This window comes from Delphinapterus leucas, chromosome 3 (assembly GCF_059928025.1).
Source record: "Delphinapterus leucas isolate spDelLeu-1000000601 "Yukka" chromosome 3, BTC_Dleu_Yukka2, whole genome shotgun sequence".
NCBI classification, from domain to species: Eukaryota; Metazoa; Chordata; class Mammalia; order Artiodactyla; family Monodontidae; genus Delphinapterus; species Delphinapterus leucas.
In genome coordinates this window covers 30,947,619-30,966,946 of record NC_143131.1, presented here as the reverse complement: position 1 = coordinate 30,966,946, position 19,328 = coordinate 30,947,619, and the positions used below count along the sequence as shown (strand labels likewise).

The window sequence follows — 19,328 nt, the reverse complement described above, 5'->3', positions numbered from 1 at the left end:
TTTCTCTATGATGATACATTTGGGGAGAAATTCTATGAACATAGGCTCAAAATTGAGGGAAACTTTTCTTGGGTACAGGTTGCCCCTTTTATGAAATAATCTAACTAACCTCTGAATACATGTTCTCTGTCTTTTGGTGGCTGGTAAATCTGTTAGCGTCCTGTGCTTCGATTGCTCCTCGGAACACTTTGCGTAGTGTTTCCATGGAAATCATTTCCGTGTTCGCATTTTCAGAGATTTCTTCTTCCTTTTCCTCCCCTTCCTCTTGTAATTCCCTTTCTTCACTTATAAAATTGTCCTCAAGTTCAGGATATTCCTCAATGGGACTCATATCAGTAAAGGAGGAGGTCTGTGCAATTCAATGAAGAGAGCATGAAGTCTTTCCAGGAATAGAGATATTTAGAAAACACCAGTTTGGTCCCGCACTTTTTATGCCCTGGGATGATAGTGCCTACTGCAAACTAGCTAAACAAAATCTAGAGATAGAATATGCTGGCTGCACTGGAAATCATGTTGAAATCCCAGACCAGTTCTGCTGGTAGTTGACAGAGGCCTCAGCGTAGGGGCGTCTTACTCACCTCCGTACAGGCTTCTGCACACTACCCTGCCAGATACACCGCATTCCTCAGTGAAAGGACAGTGGAATGAATTTGTGTAACCACTGTTTTACACATGAAGCTAGATTTCTGAACAGGATTTGCTTTGGAAATTGTCTGCAGTCGAGAGGTTGTGGGCAACTTAATTTCTCAAGCTTGACAGATTCTAAGAAGCTTTGGGAATGTTTGTTTGGACACTGGAGGTTAAACCCGACTAAACATCCAGAAGGGAAAATAGAAAACAAATTGAATACGGACAGATTGAGATTCTTATTGCTGTTCATTGACACTTGGCCAAGAGCCATGAACTCAGACACCAGCATTCTGAGCGTGGGAAAGAGTAAATTGTTTCTGATGTAATTTCTTACGTATCAAAAGCCTGAAAAATATGCCTACCCTTTGATGCCATAATTATTGATCTAGGAATTGATCCTAAAGAACTATTCACGTACACAAAGACTTTTGTATCGGGATGTTCATTCCGTGTTACTTACAGCACAAATAGAAAACCTATGGCTCCAAAAATGGGGAATGGTGACATCAGTGATAGTGTCGGTCTGTGGCAGGATTCTATGTTGCTGTGAACATTTTGGTTTAGAAGGATACTGAGTGACATGAGAAAACGCTCATGGGATGAGTGCAGAAAGGAAACAGAACACAAATAATAAATATACCAGGATCCTCATTTTCGTATATAGCTATACTTAGAAATGAAAAAAAGAGAAACAGATACATTAAAGAATTGAAAGTAGTTACCTCTGATTGGTCAAACAGCTGATTTCTTTTTCACTTTGTTTTGTATTTTTCAAATTCTTTACAGTAGATTTGTACTTACTGTATTTACTGTTATAAATGTGTGTGTGTGTTTCTGAAGATGAGGTCATAGCTATTCAATGATTTGCCATAGGAAAATGGGCATCTTCAGAATGTTGACTGGTCCAGTGTCAGACAACACCTGAGGGCTGATTCTCCTTTATTCCGATGAAGGAAAAATGCTAATTTAGGCTTAAAATTAGAGCAGGGTGCCAATACCTGTAAATGCTCAATTCAGTAGAAGCATTAAGTGCATAGATCGCGCAAGTTCTTTCCAAAGAGCCACGTAAGTCCCATGTGTAAAAGGATTGTAACACAGCACAGAATTAAGCCTCTGGTTGTCATAAGCCCCTCTGAGGGATGTGCAGGGGCTGGGGGTAGTGCAGTAGAGACAGGTTGTATTTGCTCTAGCTCTGTGTGGTCACCTTGCTTTAGTTGGGTTTCCATATCCTTTGGTAAATTGGGAATTTAATCTAATCTTGGAGGGTGGGGGGAGAATGCTCTAGCAGGTGAAGTTTTTGGAATTAAGTACAGATATCTATCATCTACCTATCTATCTATCTATCTGTTCATCCAGCCTCTTCTCCATTTTAAACAGTTGAAATACTACTCGGCAGAAATGTGAAACTAGCTTTTTTGTCCCCATCTAAGAAGCCTGGGAATCATCACACTGGCTACCCGTCAATAATCCCCCTGGGGCGATAGAATATTTGCTGTGCTGAAATGAACATAGTTGAGATGCAGAACATCTTGCTGAATGACTGAAGGATGAATGAATTTCTATTCAGAGGGCAGCGCAGGTGCTACGCGGAGAAGACAGAGACAGAACCTGTGGGTGAGCACATGACTAGCTGGGCTTGATAAGCAGGCAATACCAAAATTGAACAGAGAAGGAACCTGCTGCTCTCTCTGCACTATTTCCATAACTACAGAGGGCCCAACTTCTCAAAGACTTGCTATAATCATCATGGGATAAATAGATTTTTTATTTTAGTCAAAAGATAACAATTTAAACATTTGAGTGAAGAATCCTTAACTTGTTATATCAGAGGATGCTTTATAAATGTTTGCTATTTTTGCTCTCTAGGGGGCTGGAACAGAATAGACTTAGTGGTTCAGTGGGAGGGGAGGGAGAAGAGGGAGGCCAAGATCAGGACCAAAGGAGCCAGTTCAGCATCCTGGTGGGACTGCATGGTGTACGCAAGAGGGGGCTCCCAACAGACGCTCTGAAAGACCACGACTGTGAATGTGGGTGGATGAACAAAACCAGGGATGCTGGTTTGGAGAAAAGCCAGGGCTTCTGAATGAGCAATAATTAGTGGCATCAAAACTCTGTGTGAGTCACATTATCTTCCAAGCAGCGGGGCAGATTGTGGCGCTAGCAAGCACTATGTCACAATCTCAGAGACGGCCCTCGAGGACTCCCAGCAAACGTGCCCCTGGAGTGGTGCCTGACCGTGCATTTCTGCCATTCAGTCTGTTTAGTCCCACATCTCAGAAGGCAGAACAGAAGATCAGTCCTTAGGACTAATGTGAGGAAAGCATCAAAGAGCAGAATGGGATGCACATTTAAGATTTTTGAAACCCAAGGCCTCAAACCATCTCTGTCAAGATGCTTTAACAAGACTCTCAAAATGTGGGAGGTTCAAGCTCATAATTTATTAACTTCCAATATCACAACCCCAAACTCCACAGGTCAGGGTGAACCATTTTCTCAAATATCAACTTATTTGAAGCTTCACGATGACTAGTGCCTGCTCCTGAGTGCTTTGCTCTTGAGCTTTTTTTAAATTACCCAGAAAGCCGTGGGTTTTAACAGGAGGTCTGTGCCACGGTGAATAAAACAGTGTGAGTAGCAGATATAGACTCAGAAAGAATGAAGTATCAGGGCGATTTCCAGTTGTTTTTTGGAAAGCAAAAGCCGAGATCCCATTAAATGTCTTGGGAGTGAATATAGATCTATTGGAGGTGTTATTTCTGAGCAGGCTCATTTTACCTCCCTGGGATAAAGTTGCCCAGGGAACTAGAATACAGTTGGAAAGGGCACAGAAAGGGGGTGGCATAATTGGAGGCAGGATGGTGAGGGCTATAGGAGTAGGCAAGAATGAGGAAGGTGGGTGGATCCTGTATTTCAAAAGCCCCTATGGTTCACTCCCAGCCAGGAGTAGTCCTGTGTGTGTGGTGTGTGACAGACCTGCGCCCCACCCCTGCCCAACCACGGTTTCATCTCTGTTGTGCAGTGGTCATGGGGCAGTTCCTGCGCAGTGTCCTTGGGCTTTAAAAGAGCTCTTGAGAGAAGTACTCCAGGGGAGCTGCTTCCTGGATGGGCACTAGCTCCCGGTGAATGACCCACCGGGTCAGGGACAGGAGGGATGCAGTGCCTTCCTGTGCTAGCTGGCTTGCAGACCCACAGACCCACCCAGAGAGCTGTCTGTTGCTATGGCAACCATTGTAGCACATACTTCCTTTTCCTGGTCTTTCTGGCTGGGTCAGGCCTCCTGAACCTGCTGTTGCCTCTGCCTCTGGAATGTCTGCTCTCCTCCTCTCTACCTTGGAGACGGGAGTCCCTCCCTTCCTTCTCTCTTCGTCTCTTTCTCCCCTTCTTTCCCTGCCATGTTCACAAACACTAATAGAGTATTTGCTGTGTGCATTACTGAGCACTTGCTACTTTGGAGGACATAAAGATGGGTAACAAGTCATCCCCAACTCAAGGTAGGAATAACAGCAGTAAGATTCAATAGATAAACCACCCCCTGCCTGAATTACTAGTTCTCCTTACTTCCCTCCTTTGCCCCCTACAGTCTGTCCTGTATGGGGGCACATTTTAAATCAAACGACCCTGCTCCGATGACTTCTCATCTCATCTCTTGACACAGTCAAAGCCAACGCCCCTCCAGGGCCCCTCGGAGCCCTCTCCCCCTCACTATCCTTGCCTGCTACTCTCCTCCAGCTCAATCCTCCCCAACTACACTGGCTGACTTGCGGTTCCTTAGGGTCCACCGGGCATGACCCCACTTGAGAGATTTTGCACTTACTGCTGTCTTCACTTAAAATGCGCTTCCTCCAGGGGTCTATCTGCAAGGCCCTCTCCCTCACCACTCTGGGCCTCTGCTTCCATGTCCTTTCACAGAGAGACCTTCTGTGACCATTCTATTTAACACTGCAACTCCCACCCAGTCTCCTATATTTTCCCCTCTATTCTTTATTCCCCATAGTGTCTATGACCATTTGCTGTAGTCTTTATTTTACTTGCTTTATCCCCAGAGGTGCTGGATGAATGTTTGCTGAGTAAATGCACAGGTGCATGTGATGGTGCTCAGCCTTGCCGGAGAGGATCTGGATGTAAATGGGGCCCAGTTGCGGGAATGCTCCGTGGGTCGGGGGAAGCTTCATGAATGATCTGGTGGTTGAAATAGGCCTTGGGTACTGGGGAGCCCTCGAACCTTTCCAGATGAGCTGACGCGTACTCCAGGTGGAGGGGATAGCAAGAGCAAAGGTACGGAGGTGGCAAAGAAGAAGGTTTAGACCCCTCTTTTGATCTGTAAAGCCCCATGTTAATCTGTCCTTTATTCTGTGTTCCCTCCATGTGTGGGCCATCATTCTCCCATTCTTTCCTGTATGGATAAGGGCAATTAGATGGAATCCCTTTAGTGGAGCAAATTTGGCTTCTTCTATATCCTTTGCAGATCACAGGGCTACACAGAGGGTAGGATTTACAAAGCTAATTAATGAAGTAATTGATTGCTCCACTCAGTGAAATGTTTACTGAGCTCTGTAGCAGTAATTCAGTTTCAGGAAGGCAGGTTAGGGGATGCAGAGCAAGACAGATGGCCCGTCCCTGCCCACAGGGTGCCCAGAGTCCAGAAAGGAAGCTGACCCTGTAGAAGTAGTTATCTATGAGGATTATGGTGAAGGGGGAAGCACAGAATGCTATGGGAACACAGGGCAGGGTTGCCTGCCACCATTCCAGGTCAGGGAAGGTCTCCCTGAGGACAGGTTGAGAACTCCAGGCAGGTTATGATCCATGCCAGTGTTGGGTGAAGGAGACCCAATCTGTAGAGAGATGTAGGCAGACCACATCTAACTCGTCATTTATTTGGGAAAATGTAAATGGTCTTCCTATGTTCTAAGAAGACAGCATTCTTGAGTGGAAATAACAATAACTCCTTCCTGAACTTTCTGTCACTGTGTCAGTGTTAATGCTGAGTCTAAAGTACATCGAGGTGAAGAGCCTTGAGTTGTCAGCTTCCTAGGCAGCACTCTGGCCTCACCCTGCCCCTGATGGAAGGGGTAGGACATCCTCCGGGTCATCTGCTCAGGGCTGAAATATAGGGCTGCCTGTAAAAGAGTCTATGTCTTCTGGGATGTGAAAGCTGTCATAGGAACTTCCCATTTTTTTCTCAGACAACCCAGCATACTCTGTTTTGACAAACATGTATGAAAGGAAAAGAACTGCAGCTAGGACATCCGAGGAGTCTGAACTGTGCAGCATCCCTCTCCCCCCTGGGGACACAGAGAAGAGCAGAAAAAAATCATTCCATCATGAGGGCCACTGCTCTGTCCCAAAAGGTCAGGTGAAGAGTAAAAAGTCATGCCAATGGACACCTAATAATTGTATTAGTCATTTCCCTGTTCTGAGGCTTTTCTACCTCCCCCAAAACAGGGAATGTCAACCCTTTAGAAATCGACAGGGGGATGTGAGGTTTTATTGGACATTAAGCTTTTCTGTCACTGGATGCAGGTGATACAAAGTGCCTGTGGAATTCAGGTGGCCAGGTTTGGGCCTGAAATACTATCAAGTGTCATATACATGTGGGATGTGTCTGAGGCCTGAACTTGTTTTACATAGAATTTCCACAGAGTGTGACTATCTTTCTCATTTCTCAGGATCAGCACTTCATGTAAAATAAAGGCTGCCCTTTACAGAGCAAACTTTGGTTTCACCAAAGAAACTTTGAGCAAATTTGGATTTAACTACCAAAACATTTTTTAGATAGTGGGTCCCTAGTTCTTAATCCAATTGAGTAACGCGTTATCGAAGACCTAGTAAAGCATCGTGTGAGGAACCTGGGAAAATACAGAGATTGATAAAAGCCAGTCTTTGTTCTTAGAAGTTTAGGATCTTTTGGAATCCCCTCCAGACCCCAACGCTAGTCCATTTCTGGACCACAATTACCTTTTCTGCACCAAGAGGAGGCATTTCAATTGGCTGGAAGACGTGAGTCCCAGTGGCCACACTGAGGGCCCTGTAGACCCCTTCCACACTGTCTGGATGGCAAGCAAAATAAAGCAGCATCTGTGTGTAGTCAAGCTGAGGTGGATCCTTCTCACAGTCAGCAAATAATCTAAAGAAAAACTGTCACACAAAAGAATTTCAGCCACAGGTCAAATGCATACACTTTGGTAGACAGTAGATGGACGGGCAATGAAGAATCCCTCCCAAAGTTTTGGAATATGGTCACTTTCTGAGGACTGAATTACTATAATTAACATGTAATGAATGGTATGAACTGAAGAGTAGGCTAAGTAAAAAAACATAAAAAGTAGGGCTAGAAACATTCTGATGTTAAAGAAAATTGTATGCTAATCAATGGTACCAACATACTTAGGAATGAATGTGCTAATTAAGGTGGCAGGGATGACATGTTAAGTAGGAAAAGGGAGCAAGGACCCCTCTGTCCATCCTCAGCTCCAGCTTGACAAACTGGGCCCTGACTCCCAACCATGAAGCTTCTGGTACATCTCACTCCCTGGGGAGTAGGGAGAAGGCAGGGAACAATGCCCAAAGCCACTGGGACTTGAGCCATTAGACTCTTTAAACTGGCCCACGTTGCACTGAACTCCCCAGACTATTGACTGTAATGTGACTTCTTCCAGTGTAGACTCCCATGCGGAAAGAGTGTGCTTATCACTGAATATCAGCTTGTTTGGCAAGTCTCTCCCGCATCCTGAATGACTGAGCTGACGCTCAGATCTAGATGTAGTGTCTCATGCATTTGACAGCGTGAGGAGTTAGTGCTCCGGGACCTAATATCCTCTGGGGACCCGCAAATCCTAGGCCAAGCTCTGGGACACAGAGGTCACATTTAAGCAGTTACGTGGCCCTGTTTGGGGAGGTGACTGGCTCTTCTCAAACATCTGCATGAAGTGACCTGGAGAAACTTTTTTTTTTTTTTTTAATAAATATGTCTGTTTATAAAGTCATGGAACTGATTTTTTTAACATCTTAATTGTAGTATAATTGCTTTATATTGTTGTTTAGTTTCTGCTGTATAACAAAGTAAATCAGCTATACGTATACATATATCCCCATATCTCCTCCCTCTTGTGGCTCCCTCCCACCCTCCCTATCTCACCCCTCTAGGTGGTCACAAAGCACTGAGCTCATCTCCCTGTGCTATGCAGCTGCTTCCCACTAGCCATCCATCTTACATTTGGTAGTGTATATATGTCCATGCTACTCTTGCACTTCTTCCCAGCTTACACTTCCCCCTCCCCATGTCCTCAAGTCCATTCTCTATTTCTGCGTATTTATTCCTGTCCTGCCCCTAGGTTCGTCAGAACCATTTTCTTTTCTTTTTTTTTTTAATTCCATACATATGTGTTAGCATATGGTATTTGTTCTTCTCTCAATTTCGTTTCTTTTTATGGCTGAGTAATATTCCATTGTATATATGTGCCATGTCTTCTTTATCCATTCATTTGTCGATGGACACTTAGGTTGCATCCATGTCCTGGTTATTGTAAATAGAGGTGAAATGAACATTGTGGTACATGTCTCTTTATTATTATTATTTTTTTTTTAATTTTTTATTTTGCAGTACGCGGGCCTCTCACCATTGTGGCCTCTCCCGTTGCGGAGCACAGGCTCTGGACGCGCAGGCTCAGCGGCCATGGCTCACGGGCCCAGCCGCTCCGAGGCATGCGGGATCTTCCAGGACCGGGGCAGAAACCCGCGTCCCCTGCATCGGCAGGCAGCCTCTCAACCACTGCGCCACCAGGGAAGCCCCCGTGTCTCTTTTTAAATTATGGTTCTCAAGGTATATGCCTAGTAGTTCTATTTTTAGTTTCTTAAGGAACATTCATACTGTTCTCCATAGTGGCTGTATCAATTTACAGTCCCACCAACAGTGCAAGTGGGTTCCCTTTTCTCCACACCCTCTCCAGCATTTATTGTTTATAGATTTTTTGATGATGGCCATTCTGACCAGTGTGAGGTGATACCTCATTGTAGTTTTGATTTGCATTCCTCTAATGATTAGTGATGTTGAGCATCCTTTCATGTGTTTGTTGGCAATCTGTATATCTTTTTTGGAGAAATGTCTATTTAGGTCTTCTGCCCATTTTTGGATTGAGTGCTCTGTTTTTTGATATTGAGCTGCTTGTATATTTTGGATAGTAATCCTTTGTCAGTTGCTTCATTTGCAAATATTTTCTCCCATTCTGAAGGTTGTCTTTTTCTCTTGTTTATGTTTTCCTTTGCTGTGCAAAAGATTTTAAGTTTCATTAGGTCCCATTTGTTTATTTTTGTTTTTATTTCCATTTCTCTAGGAGGTGGGTCAAGAAAGATCTTGCTGAGATTTATATCAAAGAGTGTTCTTCCTATGTTTCCCTCTATGAGTTTTATAGTGTCCAGTCTTACATTTAGGTCTTTAATCCATTTTGAGTTTATTTTTGTGTATGGTGTTAGGGAATGTTCTAATTTCATTCTTTTACATGTAGCTGTCCAGTTTTCCCAGCACCACTTATTGAAGAGGCTGTCTTTTCTCCATTGTATATTCTTGCCTCCTTTATCAAAGATAAGGTGACCGGGCTTCCCTGGTGGTGCAGTGGTTGAGAGTCCGCCTGCTGATGCAGGGGACACCGGTTCGTGCCCTGGTCCAGGAGGAGCCCACATGCTGCGAAGCGGCTACGCCTGTGAGCCGTGGCTGCTAAGCCTGTGCGTCCGGAGCCTGTGCTCCACAACAGGAGAGGCCACAACGGTGAGAGGCCCATGTACTGCAAAAAAAAAAAAAAAAAAAAAAAGATAAGTGACCATATGTGTTTGGGTTTATCTCTAGGCTTTCTATCCTGTTCCATTGATCTATATTTCTGTTTTTGTTCCAGTACCATACTGTCTTGATTACTGTAGCTTTGTAGTATAGTCTGAAGTCAGGGAACCTGATTCCTCCAGCTCCGTTTTTCTTTCTCAAGATTGCTTTCACTATTTGGGGTCTTTTTTGTTTCCATACATATTGTGAAATTTTTTGTTCTAGTTCTGTGAAAAGTGACATTGGTAGTTTGATAGGGATTGCATTGAATCTGTAGATTGCTTTAGTCATTTTCACAGTGTTGATTCTTCCAATCCAAGAGCATGGTATATCTCTCCATCTGTATCATCTTGAATTGCTTTCATCAGTGTCTTATAGTTTTCTGCATATAGGTTTCTTGTCTCCTTAGGTAGGTTTATCCCTAGGTATTTTATTCTTTTTGTTGCAGTGGTAAATGGGAGTGTTTCCTTAATTTCTCTTTCAGATTTTTCATCATTAGTGTATAGGAATGCAAGAGATTTCTGTGCACTAATTTTGTATCCTGCTACTTTACCAAATGCATTGATTAGCTCTAGTAGTTTTCTGGTAGCATCTTTAGGATTCTCTATGTATAGTATTATGTCATCTGCAAACAGTGACAACTTTACTTCTTCTTTTCTGATTTGGATTCCTTTTATTTCTTTTTCTTCTCTGATTGCTGTGGCTAAAACTTCCAAAACTATGTTGAATAATAGTGGTGAGAGTGGGCAATCTTGTCTTGTTCCTGATATAAGTGGAATGGTTTCAGTTTTTCACCATTGAGAATGATGCTGGCTGTGGGTTTGTCATATATGGTCTTTATTATGTTGAGGTAAGTTCCCTCTAGGCCTACTTTCTGGAGAGTTTTTATCATATATGGGTGTTGAATTTTGTCAAAAGCTTTATCTGCATCTATTGAGATGATCATATGGTATTTCTCCTTCACTTTGTTAATATGGTTTATCACATTGATTGCTTTGTTTATATTGAAGAATCCTTGCATTCCTGAGATAAACCCCAGTTGATCATCATGTATGATCCTTTTAATGAGCTGTTAGATTCTGTTTGCTAGTATTTTGTTGAGGATTTTTGCATCTCTGTTCATCAGTGATATTGGCCTATAGTTTTCTTTTTTTGTGACATCTTTTGTCTGGTTTTGGTATCAGGGTGATGGTGGCCTTGTAAAATGAGTTTGGGAGTGTTCCTCCCTGTGCTATATTTTGGAAGAGTTAGAGAAGGATAGGTGTTAGCTCTTCTCTAAATGTTTGATAGAATTTGCCTGGGAAGCTGTCTGGTCCTGGGCTTTTGTTTGTTGGAAGATTTTTAATTTCAGTGCCTGTGATTGGTCTGTTTATATTTTCTATTTCTTCCTGATTCAGTATCCGAAGGTTGTGCTTTTCTAAGTATTTGTCCATTTCTTCCAGGTTGTCCATTTTACTAGTATAGAGTTGCTTGTAGTAGTCTCTTAGGATGCTTTGTGTTTCTGCAGTGTCTGTTGTAACTTCTCCTTTTTCATTTCTAATTTTATGATTTGAGTACACTCCCTCTTTCCCTTGATGAGTTTGCTAATGATTTATTAATTTTGTTTATCTTCTGAAAGAACCAGCTTTTAGTTTTATTGATCTTTGCTATTGTTTCCTTCATTTTTTTTCATTTATTTCTGATCTGATCTTTATGATTTCTTTCCTTTTGCTAACTTTGTTCTTCTTTCTCTAATTGCTTTAGGTGTAAGGTTAGGTTGTTTATTTGAGATTTTTCTTGTTTCTTGAGGTAGGATTGTATTGCTATAAACTTCCCTCTTAGAACTGCTTTTGCTGCATCACATAGGTTTTGGGTTGTCATGTTTTCATTGTCATTTGTTTCTAGGTTTTTTTTATTTCCTCTTTGATTTCTTCAGTGATCTCTTGGTTATTTAGTAGTGTATTGTTTAGCCTCCATGTGTTTGTATTTTTTACAGTTTTTTTTCCTGTAATTGATATCTAGTCTCATAGCGTTGTGGTCGGAAAAGATACTTGATATGATTTCAATTTTTTAAAATTTACTAAGGCTTGATTTGTGACCCAAGATATGATCTATCCTGGAGAATGTTCCATGAGCACTTGAGAAGAAAGTGTATTCTGTTGTTTTTGTATGGAATGTCCTATAAATATCATTTAAGTCCATCTTGTTTAATGTGTCATTTAAAGCTTGTGTCTCCTTATTTATTTTCATTTTGGATGATCTGTCCATTGGTGAAAGTGGGGTGTTAAAGTCTCCTACTATGATTGTGTTACTGTTGATTTCCCCCTTTATGGCTGTTAGCATTTGCCTTTGTATTGCAGTGCTCCTATGTTGGGTGCATCAATATTTACAACTGTTATATCTTCTTTGATTGATCCTTTGATCATTATGTAGTGTCCTTCTTTGTCTCTTGTAATAGTCTTTATTTTAAAGTTTATTTTGTCTGATATGAGAATTGCTACTCCAGCTTTCTTTTGATTTCCATTTGCATGCTATATCTTTTTCCCTCCCCTCACTTTCAGTCTGTATGTGTCCCTAGGTCTGAAGTGGGTCTCTTGTAGGCTGCATATATACAGGTCTTGCTTTTGTATCCATTCAGCCAGTCTATGTTTTTTGGTGGCAGCATTTAATCCATTTACATTTAAGGTAATTATTGATATGTACGTTCCTATTACCATTTTCTTAATTGTTTTGGGTTTGTTATTGTAGGTCTTTTCCTTCTCTTGTGTTTCCTGCCTAGAAAAGTTCCTTTAGCATTTCTTGTAAAGCTGGCTTGGTGGTGCTGAATTCTCTTAGCTTTTGCTTGTCTGTAAAGGTTTTAATTTCTCCGTCAAATCTGAATGAGATCCTTGCTGGGTAGAGTAATATTGGTTGTAGGTTTTTCCCTTTCATCACTTTAAATATGTCCTGCCACTCCCTTCTGTCTTGCAGAGTTTCTGCTGAAAGATCAGCTGTTAACCTTATGGGGATTCCCCTGTACGTTATTTGTTGCTTTTCCCTTGCTGCTTTTAATATTTTTTCTTTGTATTTAATTTTTGATAGTTTGATTAATATGTATCTTGGTGTGTTTCTCCTTGGATTTTTCCTGTATGGGACTCTCTGTGCTTCCTGGAGTTGATTGACTATTTCCTTTTCCATATTAGGGAAGTTTTTAACTATAATCTCTTCAAATATTTTCTTAGTCCTTTTTTTTATTCTCTTCTTCTGCTGGGACCCCTATAATTCTAATGTTGGTGCATTTAATGTTGTCCCAGAGGTCTCTAAGACTGTCCTCAATTCTTTTCATGCTTTCTTCTTTATTCTGCTCTGCAGTAGTTATTGCCACTATTTTATCATGCAGGTCACTTGTCCGTTCTTCTGCCTCAGTTATTCTGCTATTGATTCCTTCTAGAGAATTTTTAATTTCATTTATTGTGTTGTTCCTCACTGTTTGTTTGCTTGTTAGTTCTTCTAGGTCCTTGTTAAACATTTCTTGTATTTTCTCCATTCTATTTACAAGATTTTGCATCATCTTTACTACCATTACTGTGAATTCTTTTTCAAGTAGACTCCCTCTTTCCTCTTCATTTGTTTGGCCTGGTGGGTTTTTACTTTGCTCCTTCATCTGCTGCATATTTCTCTGTCTTCTCATTTTCCTTAACTTACTGTGTTTGGGGTCTCCTTTTTGCAGGCTGCAGGTTCATAGTTCCCGTTGTTTTTGGTTTCTGCCCCCAGTGGATGAGGTTGGTCCAGTGGGTTGTGTAGGCTTCCTGGTGGAGGGCACTGGTGCCTGTGTTCTGGTAGATGAGGCTGGATCTTGTCTTTCTGCTGGGCAGGGTTGCGTCCAGTGGTAGGTTTTGGGGTGTCTGTGAACTTACTATGATTTTAGGCAGCCTCTCTGCTAATGGGTGGGGTTGTGTTCGTCTTGTTGGCTGTTTGGCATAGGGTGTCCAGCAGTGGAGATTGCTGGTCATTGAGTGGAGCTGGGTCTTTGCATTGAGATGGAGATCTCTGGGAGAGCTCTCGCTGATTGATATTACATGGGGCCAGGAGGTCTCTGGTGGTCCAGTGTCCTGAACTCAGCTCTCCCACCTCAGAGGCTAAGGCCTGACAGCTCGCCAGAGCACCAAGACCCTGTCAGTCACACAGCTCAGAAGAAAAGGGAGGGAAAAACATTACATAAAATAAAATAAAGTTATTAAAATAAAAAGTTTTTAAAAATTATTTTAAAAAGAGTAATTAAAAAGAAAAAAAGAGCAGCCAAACCAATAAACAAATCCCCTAATGATAACAAGTGCTAAAAACTATACTAAGATACACATAAAAATAAGAAACTAGTCAATCACATACAGCAAACCCCAAGTCTACAGTTGCTCTTAAAGTCCACCACCTCAATTTTGGGATGATTCATTGTCTGTTCAGGTATTCCACAGATGCAGGGTACATCAAGTTGATTGTGGAGATTTAATCTGCTGCTCCTGAGGCTGCTGGGAGAGATTTCCCTTTCTCTTCTTTGTTTGCACAGCTCCTGGGGTTCAGCTTTGGATTTGGCCCCGCCTCTGTGTGTAGGTCACCTTCTGGCACCTGTTCTTTGCCCACACCAGAGGGTGTTAAAGGAGCGGCTGCTTAGGGGGCTCTGGCTCTCTGAGGCCAGGAGGGAGGGGCACGGAATGTGGGGCAAGCGTGTGAGGGCAGAGGCCAGCGTGACGTTGCACCAGCCTGAGCCGTACTGTGTGTTCTTCCGGCGAAGCTGTCTGTGGATCACGGGCCCCTGGCAGTTGCGGGCTGCACAGGTTCCTGGGAGGAGAGGTGTGGACAGTGACCTGTGCTTGCACACAGGCTTTCTGGTGGCTGCAGTAACAGCCTTAACATCTCATGCCCGTCTCTGGGGTCCGTGCTGATAGCCGCGGCTCGCGCCCGTCTCTGGAGCTCCTTTAGGTGGTGCTCTGAATCCCCCCTCCTTGCGCACCCCCAAACAATGGTCTGTTGCCTCTTAGGCAGGTCCGGACTTTTCCCCGGACTCCCTCCCAGCTAGCCGTGACGCACTAACCCTCTGCAGGCTGTGTTCACGACGCCAACCCCAGTCCTCTCCCTGCGCTCCGACCGAAGCCCAAGCCTCAGCTCCCAGCCCCGCCCGCCCCGGCAGGTGAGCAGAGAAGCCCCTCGGGCTGGCGAGTGCCGGTTGGCACCGATCCTCTATGCAGGAATCTCTCTGCTTTGCCCTCCGCACCCCTGTTGCTGTGCTCTCCTCCACTGCCCCGAAGCTTCCCCCCTCCGCCACCCACAGTCTCCGCCCGCGAAGGGGCTTCCTAGTGTGTGGAAACCTTTCCTCCTTCACAGCTCCCTCCCACTGGTGCAGGTCCAGTCCCTATTCTTTTGTCTCTGTTTTTTTTTCTTCTTTTGCCCTACCCAGGTACATGGGGAGTATTTTGCCTTTTGGGAGGTCTGAGGTCTTCTGCCAGCGTTCAGTAGGAGTTGTTCCACATGTAGATGTATTTTTGATGTATTTGTGGAAAGGAAGGTGATCTCTACGTCTTACTCCTCTGCCATCTTGAAGGTCCTCTGGAGAATCTTTTAAAAATGTATGTATACGTACAGCTGATTCACTTTGTTATAAAGCAGAAACAAACACACCATTGTAAAGCAATTATACTCCAATAAAGACGTTAAAAAAATAAAATAAAATGTAGATTCTTCTTAAGTAAACGGCTCCGGAGCAGTCTCAGATTCTGCATGTTTAGCAAGCTCCTATACAATTCCCAAGACGCTGGCCCTGGCCTACACTTAAAGAAGCAAGTGCCTAGATCTAGAGACACCATGTTATTCTTTATTACTGACAGTCCTTACAACTATGAGCAAGTCTAATTATACATCCATGAGATAACAATTGGAAAAATTATTTTGTATTTGACAAATCCAATAAAATTTAAATAAAAATAACTTTGATAGGAAAATACATGAAGTCTGTTATGCTATGAATCTGAAAAGAATCTTAGAGGTCAATGGGCTCTGCAAGCTCATTCATTCAGTCACCCCTTTTTATCAAACGTTTACTGAGGGTCTGCTGTGGCACGTAGCTAGGCTCAGATGCTTCAAAACACTCTCTGATGGTAAGGTAGCCTTAGGCATTTGAAGAGTCATGATCCAGCTTTTGGGTTCCTTTAGGACCTTATATTTTCTTCATCTTCCCACTTGCCTTTGGAAGTCCTCAGGGATTCCCAGCAGGACTAGGGGTAGAAGGGAGCTGACACCAACAGATAACCATGGCACTGTTCTTTCATGTTTATCTTCCATTTCTTTCATATGAATCCTTGAACTTTAATACTATTTTCATTGAAATGCTCTTAAAAAGTCTGTGTAGGTGCAACACATTATTTCCATTAACAAAGAAGTTCAATGTGATATATTGAAGGAAGATGGGCAAAAATAAAATAAGTTGACATGTGAACTCTTCCTGTAATTACACAGGCTTGATTTTAAGCCAATGGATGAGACATTCAAAAAAGTTGAGGCCTGCTATGTTCTTAAGATCATTTAAAATGTTGTTATAGGAAGACTCCTAAGGAGGCTTCAGAGTTTCCCTGGAAAACCCCCTCAAATACATATGTTGTATAATACCTTGCCCTTGAGTATGGGTGGGATTTGTAAATGTGATGGAAAGCCAATTTTCAGGAGTAAAGGTAAAGAGATTTTGCAGACACAAGGTCCTTAATCAGTTGATTTTGTGTTAATCAAACGAGAGCTCGACCTTGGGCTCTGATCTAATCATGTGAGCCCTTTTAAAAAGGACCCAGGACTTCAGGGAGAGATTTGAAGCCAGCAAGATGCTTTCCTGCTGGCCATGAAGAGGCAAACTCTGAAACTGTGAGAGGGCGTGTGGCAGGGAACAATAGGCAGCCTCTCGGAGCTGAAGTTCTCAGTCCTACAACTGCACGGATCTGAATTCTGCCAGCAGCCCACCTTGGAAGCCAGTCCTGGAACCAATATTGGAATTGGCCTCAGCTAAGACTGCAACCCCAGCTGACACCTTGATTTTAGCCTTCTGAGACCCTGAGCAGAGGACCCAGCTAAGCCATGACTGGACTTCTGACTTACAGAAACTCTGAGGTAATAACTGGGCCTTGGTTTAAGCCACTATATTTGTGGAAATTTGTTACATAGACTCAAAACCCAACACAAATACTATGGTTTCATTCATTCAACAAGTACTTATTGGCTGTGCAGAACCTTAGACGGCTCCAGAAAAGTACTTAGGACTGTTCTAGACTGTTCTAGAAATGCACTTACTAGGAAAGAGATAGATGCGTGCTTTTGAGGAGCTTAATTTCTAGAAGAGGAAGACAGACAGAATAAATAAAGTAAATTAGATAGTCATTATGGAAACACAGGGAAAAATGTAGGTCAAGGAAAGGGGAATTGGAGTGAAGGGTGGGGAAGAGGGGCAGGTTGCAGAATTGAGAAGATGAAATTGGACAAAGGTTGGAGGTGCGCAGGGAGTAGGCAGGTAGGACGCGCAGGGGAAGGGCCACACAGGCAGAGGAGAGCGCTGAGGCCAGTGTCCTCAGGTAGGAGCGCGCCTGCACGTTTGATCAACACGGAGGAGGCCAGAGTGGCTGAGGCAGGGGACAGAAGAGGCAAAGCCGGTTGGTTTCTTGAGGACTTTGGGTTCTCCTCTGACTAAAACGCAGTGCTGTGGGATGGCTGGAGCAGAGGCCGCTGTGATCCGCCTGTGACCTGAGCCAAGACAAGGGAGACATGGAGGACCTGTGATGAGGCCGCTGCTGTCATGCAGGTGAAGTTGGCTGGTTTGTTTCAGTGACAGCAATGGGACTTGGAACAGGTGGTCTGATCCTGGACGTATTTTGAGGGTAGAACTACGGGCATTTCCTGAAGGACTGGATGTGGGAAGAGAACTGGGGATGACTCCTAGGGTTTTGGCCTGAGCAAGAGGAAGGACAGAGTTGCCACTGACCAACATGGAGAGGGCTCTAGGTGAAGGTGGGGCAGTGGGGTGGTGGGGATGGGAGGTCAGGGACCCAGTCTTGGACATGATGAGTTTGAAATGTCTACAAGAACATTCAAGTGGAGATGTCCAATAGACAGTCGTGTCTAGGAGTCTAACGTTTGGAAGAGAGGTTAGGGGTGGTGGAAATAGACACTTGGGATTTGTTAGCAAAAAGCTAGTATTTCAAACCACGAGCCTGGCTTCAACAAATATTAACAGCCCAAAGACATAGAAGGATTTCATGTGGACGGAAGCTGTGGAGAAGAGATTAAGAAAAAACCGTGAATTTGCATATGGTGAGATTAAATTGCCTTTTCTCAAGAAATCCCTATGAATTTTTAAAACACTGGAATAGTTGCTCTTGATGTTGTGTGGAAAGCTGGGCAGCCAGGCCATGGCTGAACCTTGTCAGTTATAAGGAAGTGAGTTGTCACTGTCAGGGGACAACGATGTGATTGCAACACAGACGTGTCTCAGGGTTCCTTTTATGGATGCAACTGGACATCTTACCCAGTGCCTAGGACTCTGAGGTCATCTGAGCCCACAGACAGCAGGAATTACAGTCTGTCCCTGGGACCCCTGGCGGCCCTGGATTGTAGAGAACACAGATGACAAAGCAGGGGAGCTGGGTGTGGCCAGCTAGATCGTAGGCCAAGCCCTCTTCATGGGGTGCTTTTTCCCCTGATTTGGTCTTTACTCACTCTAATTATGGCCAAAAAAGTAAACGTATTATATTGTTTTATGTTTTCCCTTTGCACCCCTTTCTTTAGCTTCTTAACCATTAACTGGTGTTTTACCATGTAGAGTTAGTGTGGTTAGCTTCTGTTTAGCTGACACTGACATCGGGCTAACTGTGTGCCAATCACTGTTCTAAAAGTACCACACATATGAACTCATGCTGCACAACACTCCCAGCAGAGAGGGATGAAAATAAAACCACAGCACAGAGAGGGTAGGTAACTCCATCAAGACCTAGCAGCTTGTCAGCCGTGGCATCTGTGCTTTTAATCCCAGTTGAAGGGCGTTGAGATTTATGAAATGCTGAGCATCCAGTCCATGGGGCAGAGAGGACACCACCCTCTTTTGTCCTCTGGACAACACACACACACACACACACACACACACACACACACACACACACACACCTGTCAACCATCCTTTGCCCTGTAAGAGCGCTTCTTTCTCAGGCTCTGTGGTCCTGCCTCTGCCCCCCACTTTGTTCCTTTCCTATGTTCACTTTCCAGCAGCTTGGGGAGCAGCAGGTGGGAGCCACACCCTTCCTTGGCATCCCAAGGCCCTTTCCGGCCTCACTGTGTCGCAGTCCTCGGGCTGACCAACACAGGCTGTCTCCCGCCTTTAGCAGCTCTGTGAGCCATGGAAGGGCTCTGCTCTGATAAACACTTCTAAAAACTTCTGGCTGAAAAGGAAGTTACTTGACATCGTATTCAGACTGCTGGCTTCTTCCCAAGGAAGGAAGAACCTGTTTACATTGTTGACAGATTTGTTCAAAGAATCATATAGAGACACCTTCCAAAGGTTTACAGGAGAATTGAGCTCAGTTCTCCAGTTTATAAAACAACCAACAACCAAAACAAAAAACTGCCCGTACAACTGCCGGCCTCATGTCTTGGACACTTTTTGGTAACTCCCTGACCCCTTTCTTTCACCTGCTCTCCTGCTAGCATCTAAGAGAGATGCTCAAAGAATATGCGTCCAATGGAAGGGAATTGCTCACTTTCAGGTTACGACTGGAGTCATGTTCAATTTTGCACTGCAGTTTTTAACTCATGGCAGGCTGAATTGATCAATCGATATACAAAGTTTGCTCTCATGTCTGAATCTACCATTCGACTTTTCTCATATTTTATTGAGCTTGGATGTGTTGAA

The 19,328-nt window shown here is 43.6% G+C and overlaps 1 protein-coding gene across 1 annotated transcript in view; it reads right to left on the bottom strand.

Moving 5' to 3' along the window:
- SPEF2 (sperm flagellar and cilia associated 2) overlaps positions 1 to 19,328 on the bottom strand; it is a 174,576-nt gene that overhangs the window by 7,023 nt on the left and 148,225 nt on the right. The window contains exons 33-34 of the mRNA XM_022599378.3: positions 6,586 to 6,765; positions 110 to 349 (exon numbers count right to left, since the gene is read on the bottom strand). Coding sequence (XP_022455086.2) covers positions 110 to 349; positions 6,586 to 6,765 — 420 coding nt within the window. The remainder of the gene's footprint in view (positions 1 to 109; positions 350 to 6,585; positions 6,766 to 19,328) is intronic.